This window comes from Platalea leucorodia (genome assembly GCF_965183815.1).
Source record: "Platalea leucorodia genome assembly, chromosome: 17".
NCBI classification, from domain to species: domain Eukaryota; kingdom Metazoa; phylum Chordata; class Aves; order Pelecaniformes; family Threskiornithidae; genus Platalea; species Platalea leucorodia.
The window spans coordinates 6,125,472-6,147,296 of record NC_138839.1 but is presented as its reverse complement, the minus strand read 5'-3'; the positions used below and the strand labels follow the sequence as shown (position 1 = coordinate 6,147,296).

General features: G+C 50.2%; 1 protein-coding gene across 3 annotated transcripts in view; it reads right to left on the bottom strand.

Moving 5' to 3' along the window:
• Positions 1 to 600: 600 nt before the first annotated feature.
• Positions 601 to 21,825, bottom strand: part of DISP3 (dispatched RND transporter family member 3) — a 44,547-nt gene continuing 23,322 nt past the window's right edge. Inside the window, exons 3-21 of one of the 3 annotated variants that reach the window (XM_082329047.1) lie at positions 21,046 to 21,265; positions 19,272 to 19,408; positions 18,703 to 18,837; positions 18,318 to 18,478; positions 17,812 to 17,951; positions 16,881 to 17,077; positions 15,213 to 15,374; positions 14,623 to 14,784; positions 14,068 to 14,190; positions 13,313 to 13,449; positions 12,446 to 12,627; positions 11,859 to 11,989; positions 11,576 to 11,748; positions 10,418 to 10,544; positions 9,110 to 9,255; positions 8,588 to 8,747; positions 8,104 to 8,217; positions 6,945 to 7,111; positions 601 to 6,212 (exon numbers count right to left, since the gene is read on the bottom strand). In XM_082329047.1, coding sequence (XP_082185173.1) covers positions 5,850 to 6,212; positions 6,945 to 7,111; positions 8,104 to 8,217; positions 8,588 to 8,747; positions 9,110 to 9,255; positions 10,418 to 10,544; positions 11,576 to 11,748; positions 11,859 to 11,989; positions 12,446 to 12,627; positions 13,313 to 13,449; positions 14,068 to 14,190; positions 14,623 to 14,784; positions 15,213 to 15,374; positions 16,881 to 17,077; positions 17,812 to 17,951; positions 18,318 to 18,478; positions 18,703 to 18,837; positions 19,272 to 19,408; positions 21,046 to 21,265 — 3,137 coding nt within the window. In that variant the 3' untranslated portion in view covers positions 601 to 5,849. Of the gene's footprint in view, positions 6,213 to 6,944; positions 7,112 to 8,103; positions 8,218 to 8,587; positions 8,748 to 9,109; positions 9,256 to 10,417; positions 10,545 to 11,575; positions 11,752 to 11,858; positions 11,990 to 12,445; positions 12,628 to 13,312; positions 13,450 to 14,067; positions 14,191 to 14,622; positions 14,785 to 15,212; positions 15,375 to 16,880; positions 17,078 to 17,811; positions 17,952 to 18,317; positions 18,479 to 18,702; positions 18,838 to 19,271; positions 19,409 to 21,045; positions 21,266 to 21,825 lie in introns of all 3 variants that reach the window. The other 2 variants (XM_082329048.1, XM_082329049.1) reach the window with 2 other exon arrangements.

Here is a 21,825-nt window from a genome sequence, read left to right as displayed (position 1 = left end):
GGGTGCAGGGAGAAAACCTTGCTCAGCACAGCTGCAAAGAGAGGTAAATGCTTGGGTCCTCCTCCTATTCTGCGGCTGGCCTCCGCATGCGTTGGTTCAGCGTGGTCTCGCGAGGTGCAGAGTAGCACTTTGCTCCTGCAGCACAGGACGCAGAGACAAAATGGTGACCAGTTGTTCACGCCAGGCATTGTGCGTTGCGAGAAACTGCGATGCCGCAGGAGCAGGCAGATGAACCCCCTTCTTGTGGGGTCAGCACAGAGGTGCAATCTTCATGCACTCCAAGTAGCACAGTATGGAGTGGAGGAATAGAAGGCCTCCGCAAAACTTGGATAAAGCTCCCACTCGAGCCAGCCCTCTTGCAGACCTGCGTGGGATCCTGGGCTGGCTTTTCTGGACTGTCAGCTTTTCTGGTTGTGCTAAGTTGCTTTCAAGGGGCCCGATTTCAGCAGCAGGAACAATCCTGTGCACGTTGGGAACCGGTGCTGTGGCCTCATCCCCACTGCGTTACACACACCACACGTCAGTGCCACTCCGGCCAGCACCACGCTTACATTGCAACAGTGACACAGTGACGAGTGAAGGATCCAAAGGTGCGAATGTCAAAATTTTTTATTTACAACAGCCTCCAAAAATCAAGGAACACTGAAAATAGTGAGGGTAGGAGACGACTTACAAAAGTAACACGTGTACGTTACGTCAGGAATTGTGCTACATCACTCTGAGAACCGACAACCTAAGGTCTGCACACGACATGGTGAAACGGCAGTGCCCTCCCTCCTTGGGGTGTTTGCACCTCTTCTCCCCTTGGCTTTTGAACCATCCTCCCTCCCATTTGTTCTCTTCTGCTTCCCCCTGCAAACTTTTCTGCTCATCTGCTTGTAGCTCTGCCTCTGGTCCTGGCCATCGCCCTCCCGTCTCCTCCAGCAACTGCCCAAAGGAGGAGCGGAGAGGAGAAAGCCAAACAGCCAAACAACTACGTCCTCAGGATGGAGACAGGATTTGAAAGACTTTTAGCTCCGCAACCCTGGGTATTAAGCCAGAGCACAGCCGTAAGCGGAGACCTTTGAAAAAGTGCAACCTGTGAACTATGGCTTGTGTGCTATCTGGGGTGAGGAGTGATTTCGGAAGAAATAACCAAGAGACTGTGAGTTTGTCCTGCCTGGCTGCAAATCAATCAGCACAGCTTCCTTGGTGGACAGCATGGGAGGATTTATACATGTCACAGGGTTAAATAAAAAGCCTTTTATAACCTTCCAGAAGGGCAGGCTGCTCTGGTAAGAAAATTCAGTGCAGGACAAGCAAAAAGAATTAGATGCTATGTCATAAAGCAACATCCCAGTTTGCTCCAGCAGAGACAAAGCTGGGGGTCTCTGGAGACCATTGCATCCAGACGACTGTATCAGCAGTCTCAGTAACTCTGCAAGCATGCCACATGTCCTCTTTGGGGATATTTCCCCGGCTGGCTTTGCTCTGGCATAGCTTCAAATCTAGCAGGGATTGAAAAACACAGCCCAGCTCAGCCACTGATCCCCTCCCAGCATCTGCAGCTTTTGAAATTGCCGACGTCGGTGGCCAAACCTGACGCCCCCGTTGCCTGTACAGACCTGCATGAATGCAGCACCTCAAGAGGCACCACGACATAAGGAAATAAACAGAGCGAGGAGACCTGGGTCTATTCCTTCCTCTGACACTGATCTTTGCAAATCACATCCGCTCTGTTCCTCCTCGCTCCAAAGCTGATTTTGACAGGGCTGTTGTGAGCAGAGACTCTCTCCTTGAGTGTGCACAGCCATGGGGAACCTTAAACTCAGCAGCTCCACTGAAGGCAAGGAGCAGCAACACCAGCTCTGTGCATTTTTCCCAGTGCTTCAACACTGGGGAGCAGTGCCCTTCTGCGGCTGCCCTGGGCTGGCAGGGAAAGAGCTTCTGATCAGGACAGGACCCACTCCACTTTGCAGGAGACTGCACACTTTCAGAATGACCTCCATCCTGAAGCATTAACATCAACTTTTCAGAACATAACCTGCAAAACAGGATTTACTAGAAATAAAAGGAGTGGGCAGTTAACAGAAATACTCCATTGCAGTGTGCTGTAACTGAGAACTCGCCTAAGTTTCTTTTTAATTGCAGCAAGATTGTTTTGAAATGAAAAATCGGAGCATTCTCTTCCAAGCAAGGCTGGTCTGCTGTGTTCTACTGTTTAAAAACATCAAAACTGACAGCTCCCTATGAAGCATTTTAACTCCCTAGCTTCCTCTGCCTGAGAAATTCTCACCGAGACAATCTCCAGCCACTTTTAGTCCAGACTCTGTGACCATCTTAGGCATGAGCAGCTACCACAGAGAAGGCTAAACCTTGCTCAGCAAGATGACAGAGCCCAAGAGATGGTCTGGGAAACAGAGGAGTCATCAGAGAAAGAAGATAGGCAGAGATGTAGGAGGAATTAATTTAGGGCGAGCATCTGCTCCCGGAACAGCGCCAGACAGGTAAGGCCTTGCTTTTTATTGCTACAAGCATCTGCCTCGGAGCACTGATTCCCAGCAGGGCTATCAGCCCCACCTTCGCATTTGCTCAGATAAACCCATCCGTTTTCTTACCTCTACAATTTTATGAATATTTTCTAATCCCAAGGAGATTAGAAAATATTCATAAAATCCTACATGGAGATGGATGTACACATCTGCTACTGATTTATTGTCTCCACAGATGCTTGGGGAGCTCAGGGTGCTGTAAGCATTCTGGGGAAGGCTGGGCCCCACCTCTAAAGCCTCTTTCACTCTACAGCACATGGAGAAAGCACCAGCCACCCTGACCACAGAGCTGTGCAGAGTGAAACGGTGATGGAGCAGATGTCTAGTTAGATCTTAAGGCAAGTGTCATGACTATGTTTAATCAAGTTTTCAGCTTACCAACATACAGTGGGTCCTTGCAGTGAAAAGCATCACCTAGGATCACCTCCCGGCTCTTCTGCCATCCTACTACAACCTGGAGTAAGTTCCTCATCCTCTCCTTGCCTCAGTTTCCTTGCTGGAGGGGCACAATCTCCTCCATATGCCTTTGTGAATCATCTGCTACAGCTCTGCACTTATCTCAGTCTCTCATTTGCCTTTTGGAATCGCTCCAGCCACTGCTCTCCCAGTACCACCTTGGACAAACAGGGGCAAGGTGATGCCCTGCTCCTGCTAGTACCAGCCAGCCCTTCTGCACTGAGTGAGCCTGGGCTGGCCAGAGAGGAGGAGGGAAAATGATAGCTTGTCCTTTCCCCTGCCTGCTCCAGAAAACAGGACAGATCCTGTCAGGTGCCAAGAGCTGTTATTTTTGTCTGCAGATCAGACACTGCCAGATCAGACCCAAGAGACATAAAGGGTTTTCCACTACTTTGAAATTAATCCTTGCCTTCCAAGAGTCACTGAATGAATGGTCCCAGCATGGCGTGTCCAGAATCACTCTGGAGGTGGGGGGCTTACATAGCCTCTTTATAGTGAGCACAAACATAGGACGCCAGGGGCTTAAATGAGCTTTAAACTTCGCAGGATTCAAAGCAGATCTATATCTTGCCTTAAAGACCTTTCAAGGCTTCTTCATGCTCACAGAAGGAGAAACTTCCTCTAAGGGTGCACTCAGCACCTTATTCTCTTGTCTGGTGACCTGGAAATATCCATCAGCTTTAATCACCCCAAGGAGTCTGAAGCATTAGCTAAATTCAGGTCAAGCCGCCAGCCAGAGCATCCTTGGCAGCAGCACTAGGGCTACCTTGCTCTCCCCTGCAGCACCCACACAGCCACGTGGCTCTCATGGGGCTGTGTATCATCAGCACACTGCCCTCTAAGCTTGTTGCCACTTAGGAGTGCTCAGGGCACCACCAGTAATTAAATTTGGAGAACAGACATAGGGAAAAGCATGGCTTACAGATCAATATTGGGGCTGAACTGTGCACAGCAGCCATCAAAGCAGCACAGCTTAAGGATAGTCAAAAATCCTTTCCAGAACCATTTATTCATGGGCACAGGGTTCATTCTGAAGGAACTGGTGCAGATCAGAGGTAGGTGCCAAGAACATTTAACATTCTGCAGAAAGGGGTAACTCAGCTGCACCATGGGATGGTGAGGAAGAAACCAGGTCTGTTCTGTTCACGCTCTCACCACCCTCACTGCCTGCAGCAGGATTGCTCTGGATTTCCCCTGGCATCAATGAGAATCCTGTCCTAGCACTCCTCTCTCCAGCTGACACCTTGGGGAACCTACTTTAGGGACAAACATTTGATCCAGTTTCACAGGGATGACACGATGTGAAGCTGTAAGACTGGCAGGGATCAGAGCAGGGTTACACTGAGCCAAGCAGAAGCAGCTGCTGGTCTGTCTCAGCAGCACAGTCCCCAGAACTTGGCTGGCAACGGGGATGGGCTTCCTGGAATTTCCATCTGAAAAAGGGGGTCAGTCCAGACAGAGAACACAAAGCCACAAGGGACACGGTATCTCCAAACAAATGGAGTCAGGCTGATTTCTGGCCAACCCCCTCTATTGGCATCCCTGTAAATAATGTTTAATGCATCTCCCAGTGGGCCCAAGCCCTCCCCTTCTGCCGAGGGCCGGATGTGCTGCATATCAATGCACACACTTAGCTATTTCAATTTTAAATATATGATAGAATCAGTGATGCTTAAAATGTACTTGTTAATGGCACCAGTTTGCAATTTCATTTTACTTTAATATAAATCATCTGAGCAGGCAGCAGCCACAGGCTGAAGCTCCGCTGCCCTCATGTCTCCACAATGGAGGGTGTCTCTAAGCTGTCACAGAGGATGCACCACTGTTTATTCGTGCATGCCACCAGGCACGGGCTCTACCTGGCCCCAGCAGTTCGCTCGTCCTCAGGCTAAGAGCTGACTACCATAACCAAAAGGCTCTGCAGGGACCTCAAGGCTGTCTGTTTTCTCTCCACCATGAAGAGCAGAGGCAGTGACTGGTGAGGTCACACACTGAGCAGGAGGTGGGACTGGGCATCGATACTGCCTTGGCCTCACTACTGCGATGAGGGAGAGGATGGCAGGCCACTGAGGGCACCGATTGCATTCCTGATGGCTGTTCACAGACCCAAGAGATCCCAGCAAGAGGTGCGCTGTCCCTTCAGAAAGAAGGGGAAAGCCGTGTGTCCTGACGCCCCCCATGAATGATGAAAGCCGGTCACCACAGGTGGTGCCACCCAACATCTCTAGTTTGGATCCCACAATAAGACCCATAAGAGCTCCTGTGCAGCAAGTTCACTGCGGGTCTAGCTTGGGCACAGGGCATGGCAAAGGGGTCCCGACAACACTATTTCCCAGGCCTGTCTAACAGCTCACTGCTGTTTTCAAAGGCTCAGAGAGTGAGGCACAGGCTTGGCATGGGGGTAGGACATCACCTCGAGAGCCATCGTTGCAATGCTGACCCCGGCCCAGGGGAGGGGAGGGACAGAGGGAAGGGTTTTGAAAGGGATCAGATGGCCTTCCCAATTTCTCCCCTTTTAGCTTTGTGGTTCCAGAAAGCTCTGTTCATTTAAAAAAAAAAAATAAAGGAAAAAAGAAAAAGAAAAGCAGAAAGAAAATTGAGAGGAGACCTCCTCCCCTCCTACTCAAGGGCTGAGGTATTCCCTGGGCAGCCCTCACTGTCCGTCATCCATCCATCACTACTGAAATAAATACAAGTTTAGAGCAAAACCCATTAGAAAATAAAGTGCATCTGGAGTTGAAAAACTTCTGGAAAAAAGGGATTTTTTTCCTCTTTTTTTTTCTTACAAAAAATATCCTTTAAAAAAAAAAGAAAAAAAGAAAGAGAGCAAGAGGACAGAGCATGTGGCTCTTGGCATAGGGTCTACAGGGCTGTCCCATTAGGCAGAGGGATCTTAAATCCACTCTTCAGCAGGGTGAGGCAGATGCATAGACCCAGCAGGCCAGCAAGAAGCACCCCCACCACAGCCTTGAGGCACGAAGTCCTGCTGCGGATGAAGGTGCCAGGCCCCATGATGCTCAGCAGGGCTGTGCTCACAGTTAATGTGTACAGGATGGAGACTCCTGTGTTGAGGGCCACAATCTTCCCAAACTTGGCAAAAGGGGCAATGATGCAGAAGAACAGCGGGACGGTGGCAATCACTGTAGTGACGGCACTCGAGACAATTGCCACACCCACGTGACGGACTGCTTCAATCGTCCTCCACTGGCGGCACGCTGTGGGGTCCTGGCAGAAGGGACAGCAGTGTTAAGGAGGAGTGGGGACAAGCACAAGGGTCTGCACTGATATTTTAGCCTTTGAGAGGGTGGCTTAGCTTATGGGGTCCTGGTCCAGGACAAAGATGCTGTGTGAGTGCAGATCGGACAGTTAATGCAGTCTCCGAGCACACTGGGCAAACAGCCATGAGGTTAAAACCCAGTAGAGGCAAAATCTGCTGGATTTTGTGCCTCCTTCCAGCCACATCAGACTGACTGCTGGGCCTATACAACAGAGGCACTGCATGCAGACACTATACCTGGGATTGGAGATCCCCAAGCTTTTGTGCTCTCCTTCTTCCCAAAGAAGGAAAAGACGTTAACAAGGCTGGAGAAGACCTGGAGGTCCAGCACAGCAGAGCAAAGCAATTTGCAGAGGTTACAGAATGAGTGTAGGGCCACTCCAGCACAAGACCGTCTTCACCAGGGCACAAAAGGGGGTTGCTTTCGACACAGCTGTGGCCAGTAAGAAAGGGACAACCATGTGGGTTGGACCCTCAGTTGGGTTTACTGTACTGAGGTACACAAGCTCATATCAGTCTCTGATCAGTCAGATGGACAAGCAGCAAGCATCCCAGGCATGCTGTGAGGGTGGCAAGACGCATCCCCTTTGCCCATCATGCCTTAGGTCCTGCATCACAGCTGAGTGGGACAGAGGACCCGAGGGGAATGGATGCAAGGCTATAGGAAGAAAAGAGCTCACCTCTGCCTGGTGTAGTGGCAGGTTTTCCCCTGCCAGCAGGTAGCCCTCCACCAAGTGCACGCAGTAATCGACAGAGGAGCCAACGAGGATGGAGAGGGAAATGGCTTCTACAGCTCCCATTTCCCAGCCAGACCAGTACATGATGGTCACCACCAAGCAGACCACCCCTGTGTGAAGAAGGTCACGTTAGGCAAATTTAAAGGACTCTCAGACTGCTGCCCAGGCCTACTGACAAGTCAATCACTGGGGAGTTTGAGATCATGCCCCTGCAGATGTGCACGCTAGCCAGTCTGAATCTTGTACACACTCCCTCCCACCCACACTTCCCTCACCTTCCACTGGCCACAGGGACCATTCAATCGGGTAATCAGACCTGCTGGGGACAGTGAAGCACCTAATTAAATATTAGCCAAACTGACAGACTGATGCCAATCTAGACTAATGCTTGCTAAATGAATCCAAGCCCAGGCAAGTGTGCATGTGTGTACACAAGCACTACAGGAAAGAGGGCCCTTTGCTTGCTGGAGTTACACACAGGCTGAGTGCATGCACAGGTTTTTCTTAAAGGCAAGAGTGATGTTTGTTTGTGAGTCATGTGTGGGAGACTAAGAGGTTTTAAAATGATAGATTTGATTTTTAAACTGAGAAGTTTAGCAACACACTTAGTCCACAATATCGTCAAATCACCAGCCAGGGAGAGGGAACTATTTACAAATTTGCTCCAAATACTGACAAAACCACTAAAATATTCAGCTTTTAAAATCTCCCACTGCTTGGAAACAGCAGCCTTCGTGCAGATCCTTGGGAAGTAGTGCAATTGTTATTCAGAGCATGTGGGACTTAATCACATTATTATACATAACAGGCAGGGATGGCATTTGTGTAGCTAAAACCCTTATTTAAACAAATAGAAGGGATTGTGTAGATAAAACACACTGGGAATTAGACACACAAATCTACTTTCCCAATGAAGTTCCTGTGCATTTGTTGAGAGTTTCTCCCGCTCACCTAGGTATATGAGGACTGGCTCCTGGAAAGCCAAAAGGGTTTACACAGAGTAAGAGCAATTCAGTTCAAATCACCAGAGACTCAGCAGTGCCACAACCCACCAAATTTCAGGCAAAGGGAGAGCTTAACACATTGGAATTGGTGTTTTTACCTAAAATGCTCAGCAGCACTGGCAGCAGGAGGAGGATGTGAGTGGTAAACACCGCCACTGCAGCCACACAAATAACCAGAGAGAGGACGAGACCGTACAGGGCACTCTGCACTCCTGTAAGAAAAGAGCCACCCAATTTGACTCCTGGAAGGTAACAGCTGGGATGAGAATGGCACTGTGTCCCTGCTAGCAACAAGGCAGGCAGGGACTCACACTAGGGGAGATGGGGAGGATGAAAGCAGGTTATCAACTTCTTGCCCCTCATATCAGCAGGGCAGAGTCCCTTCCCTTCTCTATTTCCTTGGGCTCTGCCTAGGATTTTGACAGTATACACTGCTTTGGGCAGAAACAGGCTTTGGGAGTTTGCACAGCAATGGGAAGGGACCGAAGATATAACACATGTCCATCAGATGGGACAGAGTGTGCTGTGAAGATGGATCAGAGAGTGTGGGCTCCTCAGGAGAGAAACATGGCAGTCACTTGCCTATAATCTCCATGAAGATCTGCTTCCAGTGCTCACAGGTCTGGAAACCGTGCCGGAGAGCAGAGCCCTCTGGGAAGAGCTGGAGTTGCTGCTGCAGGAATGTCTCCCATTTCAGGTAGTCAGCATATGTCTGGAAGGAAGATTTCCCTTTGTAGGTTGTCTGTAAGAAGATGAACATGTTATTTTCATGCCCTGCTCTTTGAGGCAGGGTATGCATGGCAAGGGAAGAGGTAGAACAAGCCAGCTGGAGTTGCAGCACCAGGCAGAACTGGCAGTGGCAGATGGGCAAATCTGCCACCAGCTCTTTGCCTGAGCTCTCATGGCAAGAGCGCATTGTGGCATAAGCAGCCACTTCTAGCAACTTGTGAGTAGAGGCATCTGTCTGCAACAGGACACAAACACTAGCAAACGCTAAATCATGGCTGCAAATGAAAGTGGCCAGTGCAGAAAGAGCAGAGCTAAACCCCCAGAAGTCACAAGAAGAAACTGTCACAAGGATAGATGGCGATGCCATGTGCTCACCGATTCAAATGCCATGGAGATCCACTGTACCTTCCCATCCTTCACCCCCACTGCCCCATGAGAGAGCTGTCCGGGCAGCAGGTTTGGCTCAGGGATGTTCTTACACTCAGGGTGCAACATCTGCAGAAAGGAGGAGATGCTGTAACCTGGAGGGAAAGAAAGAGCAAGGGATGGAAGACAGGACAGGGAAAGGAAGCACATTGGAGCAAGGCGAGGGAAAAAAAACAAGAGAAAGTTGCAGGCCCTGTTTGTCAGCAGCTGCTTCCCCTTGCAACTCTGACTTGCCAAAGCCCTTGAGGTCTCAGCAGCAGAGCTCTCAGCTGATGCTGGCTTGAAAGGGCACTCTGTGCCATCAGCACCAGACAGGACACTACCACAGCTGTTTGTCCTCAGCTGTCAGGAAGCAGTACAAACAGCAAGCGCTGAGGAGCTGCCTGCCTGGCCTGGCAGGGATTTTCTCCAGGCATGAGATTGGCCTGAAGCCAGTATACACTTCCTAGGCTCAGCTCCACAAATTTGTGACCTCTGAAGTTGGAAGAGGCAGTCACTGGTTAGGTATATGAAGCCACAGGGGCAGTGAGTAGCCTCATCACAACGAGATCAGGTGTGCTTTGCTGGTTATTCAGGAGCTACTAAGAAACTATTTACTTGTCCAAAGATTTTAAGTGTATCACACGCAATATCCGTGACTGGAAAGAACGGATGCAATTCTGTTCTTATCTTCAGTGAATTAAATCCTGAAGAATATGCTCAGTGTCTTTGGAGTTAGAGACCATTTCTCTTTCTCATCTCCCAGAAAGGATGACCAGGAGCATGTGCTAGAAGGGTAAAGCTGCCTTGGGAAGAAAAGGAGGCAACAAGAAGCAGTCACCTTTTCTGGTTTGCTGTTGAGGACCCCAGCTCAAACACACACTGCTGCAAGCAGAGCTGCAGAACAGGAGTCTGATGTTCCTGTCCCACTCACTGCATTTTTCTCATCCCCAACATGGTTGGCACAACACACAGAAATATGAGGTGAATGGCCCATGGAGGTGGGAGCTGTGACTTAAGCCAGGTGGAAACAGGCAGAGCTGTGCTGCAGCCAGGTCAGGAGAGCTGACTGCTGAGAAACACCTCTCCTCCCTGCACTACCTGCATTTATCACTGACTGGTACCTCCCCTTTCCTTTCCCTGCTTCATCAAGCTGGGATCTGAAAGCTTAAAAGCCCTTGGCAGCTGCACTCCTCAGACTGGAGGGTGAGAACCAGTCTCCACCCAGGGACCCAGGATCACCCCAAGGACCCTGTGGCTGGCATTTGTCCTACCTACCAGACGGCAGGCACTGAGCCCCTCCTGGCTTCACCAGGTCGGCGTTGCTGGCAATGGCTTTGCAGAGGCGGCACAGGTTGCCAATCTCTTTGAAGAGGTCGAAGCTGTCATCATAGATAACGCTGCCCTTTCACAAGGAGACACAACAATAAGAGCACCACACGTGAGGCACACACACAGCAATTGGCACAAGAAGGCAGAAGCTGAGTCCTCTCCTGGCTACACAGCCTGGGACTAGCTTATACAGACCACAGGTTATATGGTAGAAAAACCCACCAGACATCTTTGCCTCACCAGATAACCCAGGAAGAAACTACATGCCCACCACCCCCACCCCCCGCAAAAAAAAAAAAAGAAAAAAAGTCAGGCAGTGTGACAGAAGCACTGATAAACAAATAGCCACCATGCCATGCCCAAACCCACTAGGGTCTGCCTCAGGAGCAACTCTGAATCCCTAGCAGTGCCCAGCACGAAACTCCAGCTTTCTGCCCACTCCACTGCCTGCATTTTGTGCTGCCCCCTCCAGAGGCAACAGGCAAAGGCTGATTCTGCACAGTGCCCCCAAATCAGAAGGCAGGAAGAACAGCAGAAAGCTGAAGTGCATCTGCCAAGCGACCAGAGCTAAGCATAATTTTTCTGGGGAAAGGCTGTGAATGTGTTAAGGTATCAGATCTGGGAGATAAGCTGTTCCTAGAAAAGTCACATTTAGTAACCTTTCCCCGGAGTAATTGATATGTATTTTTTCACGTTAATATCTCATAACAAGACAAACAATTATAGAAAAATATCAGTTCCCTGGATCTTGAATTTGTAGTGAGATTTTCATACTGAGCTCAAGATGAGTTTGCTTCTAAAATCCTCAGGAAAGCCAGATTTAGATTCAAAATTAGAAAGTTAGATATTGCACTCAGAAAGGGATTTTCTGAAAAGTCTGAAGTGATTTCAGTAAGGGCTTCCTAATCTCTATTATTTGTGAATTTGCTAAAACAGAAATGTACTTTTGACTCATGGCAACGCTACCATCTCTGCTATTCCATCTGTTTAGACCGCTGGACCACACTGCATGGGCTGTGGGGATTAGGTAAACACCATCCAGGGAGACCATCCTTCACTCATCAGCCCCCAGCATGCCTGCCCAGCATGCCAGGATGTGTGTACCATGTCTCCAATGACGTGGTTGTCCGGCCGTCTTGTGCGATTAACACCTCTGATACCAAACACTACGAAAACCATGGCTCCCGTGTCTACCAGTGGCCGCACCGCTGGCTTCCCGCAGCCTGTGTTCATGCAAGGATTAAATCCAGAAGTGGCTGACAGCTTTGCTTTGGGTGCTGCTGTCAAATACAGAAGAAAGGTTCGTTATATCAGATGGTAGCAAAAAAAGGTCTGACCCTCTGGCCCAGACAGCCAGTTACGGCTGAACAGGTCCTCATCAGCTTACCTCTCTCGCTGGGAACATAAAGGATGCCTTTGGTGGGTCCATCTGGGCTAGAGCTGAGAAGACAGCCAGGAGGTGCTACACACACTCGGCCATGGTAAGGGGGCTTGTGCGACTGGGCAAAATACAGTTTCCTGTGCAGCAAAGAAAGGTTGTTATGGGGGACCAGAGGCAGTAAAGATGATGTGTCCAAAGCATTACATGGAAACAGATGTTCTTAGGGACAGAAGGAAAGGAAAAAGGTGAGCAACTCCAGACCTGGATCCCTAGCCTTTGCATATTCTGTGCTGCCTGTTAAGGCCAAGAGTTCAGGTGGGTAAGGGCAAGACCAAGATCAGCAATGTCTTTTTGCCACCCAAAGAAGGCTCCAGTCACAGTCCTGCATGTGTCAAGCCCTTGGCACATTAATGATGCTATGGGCTTGCAAAATAACTTTGCAAAGATGGGGCACATTTGCAGCAAAGCGAGTCCTAGGACCATGGATGTCACCAACTGAGGGCAGGACTGGCACTGGACATTGGGCATCCCATATCAGCCACTTGGCTGTGCTGTTTTTGCTGCCTGGCCCTGAGTGGGTTTTGGAAGGTTACCGTGTTCGCTGCTGCTCCTTGGCGGCCACGTAGAAACTGAAGTCGAACTTCCAGCCTCTCTTGGTGTCACAGGACAAGGTGGTCATCATCCACTTCCTGGGGCTCGTCTGCTTAAGCAGCCCTACTGTGGACACACAAGCTGTCAGCTTCCTGGTGAAGTTACCGAAAGGCACTCTATACACCTAAGCAATGGATTAATGAAAACAGACACTTAACTCCACAGGGTTGCAGCCTGTTGCACATTAGCATCACACACTCCCCTCCTCCCTGAGCACTGGCACAGCCACACAGAATGAGCACTGCAGGCACAAATCCAGCCAGCCCCCAGCCTGCCTCCTTCCCAGCATTGGCCAGCGGGTGATGGGGCCCCTCACCACCCCCATTCTCTGTGGCCTAGGCTGAATGGTGGCTGCTCTGTCCAGGGTGAGGGACATCTGAAAGCGAGTCCCCCTGGGGGGGTGCGTCCCCAATATGGCCTGTGCACAAGCAGTGTTCCCTGCTTGCCTGTATCTCTGGATGAACAGGAGGAGGCAGTGGGAAACCAGCTGTCTCAGTTGCGGTTTCTACTAGAATGAGCTCAGCCGATGATGCCAGGCCTCATCTGATCTCCACAGACACCTACACTTCTGCTCCCATTGCTGACAGTCACATTGCAACAGCAACAGATAAGTATTGTGGCACTGTCAGGCATAATTTCTAACGATGCCAGGCACAATGCCCTCCGTGTTAGCTACCTTACTGCAATGCCCTGCAAATTTCACCCTGAGCTACCTAGGACCCTGTGAAGAAACAGGAGGAGGCTCTTGTGCTCACCTTTTGAGTGCTGCACTCTTGATAGAGGGGTCCAGCATTCCTGGACTGACTCACCTGGAATGAGGGCACCTCCCCGTCTCCCGGTGACACCATCTGCCAGGGGGCAGGGACACTGGCATTGAGCGAGAATCTGTAGATGGCTGGCCTTCCCTTGCTTCTGGACTTGAAGATATACACAGTCCCCTGGAGATCTGAAGAAAACAGAGGGCATGAGGGCTAGTGGTACTTCTCAATCAGCAAATCCTACAGACATGGGCAGCAGCAAAGGAGGGTTCTTCTGGTGTGCCGTCTCCTCTGGGGCAGCAGGCACAGCCTCTGCCTTCTAGCAGCACAGCACACCTTTCAAAGGTCTTCACAAATATGTCCTGAGCTGCAGTAATTCCTGATGGCTTATTGATTCATGTCATCTCAGGACCTGGCCCAATAACTCTTTTATCCTCAAAATCTCCTGCAAAGCAGGCTGAATTTACTCTCCCCATGGCCTGCCAACAGGATTGTGACACAGGACCGGGATGCAAAAAGCTCTGAGCTCCTAGCCTGGTACTGGTACTCAGACCAGAGCGATTTGTCACTAGACTGTACTGCCACCTGGGTTATAGGACGATGTCCTAGACAACAGTAGACATTCAGGGGAAGGGGGATTGTAATGATGCCCCTTACATCCATCACCAAGTTAGGGCTCAGCAGGGCAGGGTCTGAAGAGAATTACTCCCCATCAGCTATTCAGAGATCATATGATTTAGTTTTTACCCGACAGTATCTGTGGGCCCCAGACCCAAACGTGGTCAGAGTCATCATGCCCCACTTACCTTGCTGCCCTGTATCACTTATGCTCCCTTTGCTTCCCCAAGTTGACCCCGAGCCCCTCTTCTTTTTTTCCAAGGAGGTTCGGATGTTGTTCTGCAAACTATGGGGCTTTTCCTGAAACAAACCTGTCCCACAAGGTTAGTCAGGGAGGAAAGAGTGAATGGCATGACAAGGGACCTACCAGCCCCGCACACACCACGGACTCTGCTATTGAACACCAAACCCTAGGCAGGGAACACAGAGCCACAGATGCCCAGCTGGTCACTGGCATGTGACCAGCACTTATGAGTAAAAGTAGTCCATTTTCATGGACCATAAAGGAATTGCTCTAGCAGAAACACTCAGGCAGTTCCTGGCTAAAGCAGGAAATACTTTTCAAAATACTCCACTCCTACAGGCAATTCAACCATCCCACTCCCAATGTGCGCCTCCCCTTCAACAGAGTCCATCCAGTGAAATATTTGAACAATGTAGGCCTCTACCTCACATTTGAGCTCCTCCAGCCCAGGGCTTAGGCCAGGCTGCAACCACCACGATCTGGGGACCAGCACTCTCACCTGAGCAGGTAATGCAGGAGATGCCTTCAGCACTCAGGTTGTATTTCAGGTCTAGCAGCACCTGGATATTAGTGTCTGGCCGGAACAAGACTGGCGCACGGCTAGCTGGATGGAGGCGGCTAGCGAAGAATATGGACAGGAGCAAAACAAGGAGAAAGAGCCCTGCAAGGAGAAGCCCAGGTAAGTGTGTGGGACCCTACATGCATCTTCCACTTAGGGCATACTCAGACAGCAGGGGTGTGGCAGAATTTTCAATAATTTGATGGTATTTTCAATAAGAAAAAGGAACAGCCCCTAAAGCACACTGGCAGCTGGGCTTTCTTGTAATGAGCCCCATGCCTGGATAACCCCATCAGGACTTGCCATTTCAGATCTGAGTGAAAGGAGAGGGATGGAAAAGTCTCAGTGTTCCTCATGCAGTTCCCTTCGGGACTGACTGTTCCGGGGACACTCTTCCACCGAGTTAGAAGCCATCTATTATGTCGCTTTTCTCAATCTCTTCTCACTAATAATCAAGGCTTGGGGACTGACTGAGATGCTGTCAAACCCTCTAAAATCCATGCAGATGGAATACCCCCCTCCTGCCTTACCCACAATCACCCATCTTCTCTTCACTGCAGACCACAGCACCCAGTGTTCCAGCAGCTCCTGCAGATGAGTTATCAAGTGACCCCGGTTGCTCTTCTCTGCAGGGAGCTGCAGATTTTCTGGCATCACAGATACCAAGGGGACATCCCCCATTTCCAGGGAGACTAGAAAGAAATCAAAGGCAGTCTCAGTGCTCAGTGTCATGAGTGTCTCTCTTCGCTTTCTGCTCTCCTTTACAAGATCTTCTGCAAGGTGCTGTACAACTCAGGCTAAGGAGATGGAGTAAGACCCAGGCAGAGGCAGTGACTTGCCCAGGATGTCATAGGAAACATCTTTCTCAAGTCACTGCCATGTGACAGCCACACTTCTAAACCCATAGTTCACAGTCCAAAGCCTATGCTTCAGGCTATTCTTCCTCTGCCAGATCCCACTAACATTGTCCATATGGTCACAGGGACACCGCATGCTTCTTGGGCCAAGCAAAATTTGTCCCTGTCCCACTAAGTATGCCTTGCAGCTAATTACACACAGCTGACCTCTTCATGGCAGCAGCCTGGCTCCTATCTGATCTCTTTACTGCAGCTCAGGGATGCCTAGGGAACTGCCCCCTTCTCTACAGGTGAGAAGCGGGCACTTGCTGTAGTGGTGTCCAAGTGTGCCTAGCCTGCTGTCCAGCCAACCCACAAACCATGCTTGGTCACCAACTGGAACAAGCTGCTTTGCTTCTTCACAAGTTACCTGATACCCAGGGGCCCCTGGAGACAAGCATCTTGCTGTTTCCTCTGCTCAAGGGAAGGGAAGGAGTTATTTCCATACATCACCATTGCATGTGGCTCCGGCATACTAAGGAGACAGGCTCTTGCAGCATAGTGCCAAAGCTTAGCTGCCTGCCTATTAAAGGCAGCTCAGAGCCCGCTCTGCAGGGAGGGGATCTGCACACTGCTGTGGGATTGATGGGCTGTCAGCCATTGATCCATTTGCCTCCAGTTCCAGTTTACTGCTAGGCCTGAAGGCTACTCACTGCCCAGATGACTCCTGTTGTGGGTTTTAAAAGAAAGAGATCCCAGCAAGTTTTAAAAGCCAACTACAACAGAGCATGACCCCGTAAGCACCCTTATCTTTCATCAGGGCTATAAGAATTATCTCCTGCTAACAAGAGATAGGAAATTTCTGGGCTCTTTTTCTAGATTGCTTATGTGGTCTCAGGCAAGTCATTGCCCTCTTCTTGCCACGACGGAGGACACGCCCTGAAGAGTAGATGCTGGAGAATAACAAAGTACTCTTTTGCCTGCTTCCCAAATGCAGTGCTCTGAATGGCAGGGAAGAGGGGAAAACTCTTTACTGAAAGGTAAGCTGTCCTGGTGCTACAGATTAGATGTTTCATGGCTACATCCATGTCACCATCAGTGATTCCAGCCAGAAAGTACAATCCACATTAGACTCAAGAGGATTACCGAAGTAGTTAGAAAGCATGTATTGACACCCACTGAAGATCTCAAAGCAACTTACAACCATTAGTGAGTTCAGACTCCTACAACCTCCTGTGACAGCACCACCTCCAGCTTAAAAGTAAGGAAACTAAGGCATGGACCAGTGGCAGGGACAGGAAGAACCGCATGATGAACAGGGCAGTGTGGTCCCTGTGAAGGCATTACACAGCAGGCACGTACCGGGCTCCTCCTCCACACTAAGCAGTGGGATGTCATCATCGAGATAGGGAAGCGTCTCTCTGCCTGCTCTGGAGGTGGCCTCCGAGGCAATGAAGAGATCTTCAGCCAGGTGCAAGGCACTCTTTTTGGTGCACTTCTGACTACAGCTGGATTGGAGCAGGGAGGAAGACAAAGGCATCAGTTTTAAGCCACATACCCTGCAAAGAGTTACCAGTGGGCTCCTTCAGTGACAAGGAGAGCAGCAACAGCCTGCTCCAATTACTTGGAAAGACAACAGGCAGTGCCATGAGCAATTTCCATTGCTAAGTGCTGAGAGGTCAGGGGCTGAGCTGCTATGGTGAAGCAGTAGCAGGCTGGGCTGGATACACAGAGCAGGGCTGAGCCATGAACACTAGGTGCTGAGTGATGGAAGTTTCAGCAGTTCATCTCCCTACTAATGAATTAAATCAGGCCAGGTCATCTGCACTGCTAAAGAGCAGGGGAAGGGGAAATGTGCTGACTTTCAAATACAAATCTGCATGCACTGCTTGTGCTCACAGGCAGGAGCAATGTTGATCTATCTGCCTTGCAGGGCCTGTGTCTCCACAGCTTGAGGATTTAGCTGTGCAGTAAGTGCTCTGAGGACACAAATGGCTCCAATACTCCATGGGATTCAACGAAGAGGTATGACTGGCATTGTAGAGTCTGGCTCCTGGGAGGCACCTGTGCATATACCAGGAGGAATAAGACTGGGACCTGTCCGTTCCATTCTTCTCCAGTGTGGAGAAGAAGTTAAATCTCCCTTCTGTTAGAGATCAACAGGGAATGGCGAAGCCAAGCTGCCTGAGGGGGGGTGAGGATAACTGAGATGACAGAGCAGGGATTTGCACACTGCCTTGGCCATGAGTTCCACAACAACTTCCCACCCACACAAGGAGGCTCCAGGGCTTACCTGGTTTGGCAGGAGCTCTCCAGTGGGGACACATAAAGGGTCCATATTCCAAGAGCAGCTGGCATGGTGAAGAGCACAGCTACCCAGCAGCAGGACACAATCAGCGACATAAAGAGTCCAAAGTCATGCACGGCTGGGATCTACATGAAGAGAGAGAACATGGAGTAGGGATCAGCTGGGATAGGAGACCTGGAGAGACATCAGGCCAGAAAGAGATATCTGGAGGAACCCGAGAATAGCACATGCTGACCTCAGTCATGGTAGTCAGCAAACCTGGTAGGTACAGAGCTGAGCTGATTAGTGGCACAGGAAATATTGCCTTGGATGCTGATACAGGGAGAGTGTCCACTGCCTTAGAGGAGGTAAGGGACAGCCCTCGAGGGCAAGCAAGTCCAGCATGCCCCTGTGATGGAGGAGAGGGCAGAAAGATGGTGCTGGCAGCTTCCCTCTCTATTAGGGCCTCTGGCAGAAACAGAAAGCCCCAAATCCCAAAGCTGCAGTTGTACCTGAGAGAAGATGTTGGCAGCATATGCTGCAGCTGTGGTCAGGGAAGTGAAGAAGGTGGCCTTCCCTGCTGTCTGGATAGTATGGATCATGCGCAGTCGCAGGTCCTTGAGGTGGGTGGCTTGCCGGTAGGTGTTGATGAAAACAAAGACATCATCAACCCCTGGGAAAAGAGGGGGGAGATTTTGATACTTTGTTCACAGTAGGGACACATGCTAAAAATCTTATTTCCCCTCAACATCTGACCTGCAAATATTTCACTTACAGGTAATGGAGGGAAAGGCCTTGAAAATTCAATCTGCATTTGCCACCATCACCTTTCTCTCTCCTGCAGACAGGAGTTATGGCAAGGCAGCACAGGTAGGTTTTGAGTAAGGACATGCTTACCAATCCCCACAATGACAAAGGCAGCTACACCATTGAGTATACCCAGGTACTGGATCCCAAACACGACATGGTACAGGAACAGAGCCACCAGGCAGCTTAGCCCAATACTGGCAATGCCAAAGAATGACAGGAACACTATAGGAGAAAAGGAACATGGAAAAAATAGTACTGCTGGCCACCCTGTGGGACAACAGACACCTCCCACCTGCCCTGTCAGAATACTGGTTCCCTGGAGTGTGTTGGTGACAGAGAATAGCTCAGGGCTGCCAGAGTACCCCTTGCAGACCCCTTCCCATGAGACCCATCCATGAAATTACACCAGCTTTACACCAGTGTTAGTAAGATAGGAACTTGCATCTTATTCCTGTTCTCCTGTCAGCCTTCCCCCCATCCTGCCCACAAATCTCTGCTCTGGAGAATCAGACTTTCATAACCTTCTGCATGCTGCTGTGCCACAATGGCAGGCTGGTGTCAGGGCATCAGACCCTCTCCTGGGGCTTGCACAGACACGGGGAGTCACGGCATATTTGGCTTTGTGTAAGAGCAGGGCAGCCGTGACTGCAGCCTACCTGAGCAGGAGGTAAGGATGTAGACCAAGACAGCTATGCAGCTACTGCTGATGAAGGCCAGCAACATGTCATTGTTGAAGGTCCTCCTCACTTCATAGTCAAACAAATCCGTCCCTCCGTACAGCACCTGGACTTTGCTAAGGTGGGAAGATACAAAGCAAGGAAGAGGAATAGACAGAGTTGAATGTAAAGAGAGCAGAGTCAGGGGATTTAACAAAGCAGGGGATTTAACAAAGCACAAAGTCTCCCCCAGAGCCAAAGGAGGTCACTGCTCTAATAAACTTGGCAGTTCTCTGAGGAAACAGCTCAGAGTGGTGAGAGCAAGTTGAACAAGATTGCTGCTGGAGGTGAAGTTCACACAAGAAGGGAGATAAATAAAAAAGCAGGTCTAATATTTTTAAAATTCCTCAAGTGCATGGTGGGTCTTTGGCACTAACAGACTTCTTGCTGTCAGCAAACAGCTCCTGAAGCCTCCAAAGCCAATTCCATCTGGAATCCTCATCATTGCTTATTATATTAACCACAAAGGTAATAACCAGCAGATGCAGCCAGAGTGAGAGCTTATCGGAAACCATATGATTTACCAGCTTCTGCTTCTGGAAGCAGGCTCTGAGCAGAAGTAATCCAAGATAATTTAACCAGGAGTACAATAACACTGCACCATAGGAGGCTATCAGGAATCCAAGCTTCAGAACCAAGCCTTGGCCCCAATTCCCTTTCGGCTTCCCATAACTGCAACCCACTCTGCCAGCCCATTGCTGAGAACGCTCTGTGGCTGCCTGCTTTCAGGGCTGACAAGGGCTGGCTGCATTTCACTCTGCTTTTGAAGACTGGTATCCCTTCGTTCTGGGACCTGTTGAGATTCAGAGCAGTAGAGAGCTGGAGACTGAGAAGGAACACTGACTGACTGGGACTCATTGCCTTCCGTCAGCTGTCTGGATACTGGGCTGCGCTTTCAGCCCTTTTAGCTCTATTTTACCATCTCCCTCCCTCAAGCACTGAGCAAAGCTCTATTCAACCAAAATCATACGGACGTGGTCGTGAAAAAAGCCTGCATTTCCTGAAACTTACCCTGCCCTGAAACTCCCCTCCCCATCTCTCTGTACAAAGAGCAAATACTTCTGGAAGGAATTACACTGGCATGAGCAAAAGCAGAATCGGACCCATGGGTTGATGCCTTGAGTAAGGACCCTGGATCAGACCAACTGGGGCCAAATTCAGACCAGGAAGGCAGAGAAGCAGCTCTGTTGGAGCCAGCGGAATTGGACTTGTGAGATGGAAGCAAACAGATCCAATGCCAGAGAGGGGCTGAGTGGAAAGGCAGGCACTGGATTCAATCTTTGGCTTCCTTTCATTGTCTCTATTGATGTCTCTGGCGTGTTGCCGCAGTAGGAAGTGACATTAAAGGGAAGCATATGAGTGGTTTTCTGCCATATGCTCCCCACCCTCATTCACAGCACTGTGCCTGAGCCCAACTTCAGAAGAGATGCTTTTTCTCCTTCATGTGGAGCCACTGTTTGAGACTGACCAGCAGTCTGAGCTGGCATGCCAAGCCTTCTGTGCACTTCAGGTGAGACTGAACGCTGCAGGGCTATCGGAGCAAGGCAGGCATGTCTGCCCAGCGCAAACCTTAAGACGGTGTTTTTACACCCTGAAGGGCCTATTCCATCCACTCCTTTAGTGCAACAGAAAGCACCATCCTCCCCAACCTCTGCCTTTCCCTGCTCTTGCCCACTCCCAGCAAGGCACTTGCCCTGTCTGCACAGACCCTCACCTTGTGGATTGCTTGGCCAGCATGGCCACGTAGGTGATGACAAAGTTCTGGAACTTGCGGCGCTGCTCCTCCCAGCGGTCCTCCACCGAATAGTAGTTTGGCAGTGGTGCCCCAAAGAGGATTTCGCTCCGCAGCAAGGAGCTTTTCATGTTCTCAGCAGACAAGCCCTCATCCACATACCAGTAGAATTCGGGGTGGGTCATAGCCAGCTCCAGGGACCCTGCGGAAGAAAGCAGCGCCACTTTTGTTAGGTCCTGCTTAGTTGACTTGGCAAGGCACAGGGTCTAGTCTGACAAAGGGAAACTGGGAGGGATCCTGTCTTTCATCAGAGCGATGCTGACTGCTGCTGCCTTGCAGAGAGCAAGGAGGGCTGGAGAAACCTGGATTGCAAAGACTCACGTTCCACTTCTGCTTTGCGACTCTGCTTGCAGTGTTGCCTACATGCAGCTCCCCATCAGGAACGCATCCTTCCGCTTGACTGATCTGAACCACAGGTCCCCCAAGCAGCAATGCACACAACATCCCCACCAATACTCCCACTGCTGGATGCACTTAGTTCTCATACACTGGGCCAGCATTTGCTCCATCACACTGGGAAGCACAAGAGCTAAACAACACCCATGGAAGATGAGGAGTCCTGGCTTTGCTGTGACCTGGTACCTCTGCCAGTTGATGGTATGAGGGATGCAGAGATGGAGGCACTCAGCTAGTTCTGAGTAAGAGACACTGCCTGTCGACCCCCAAAATCCCTTGAGTTCACAGCAGAAAGACCCAGAAACT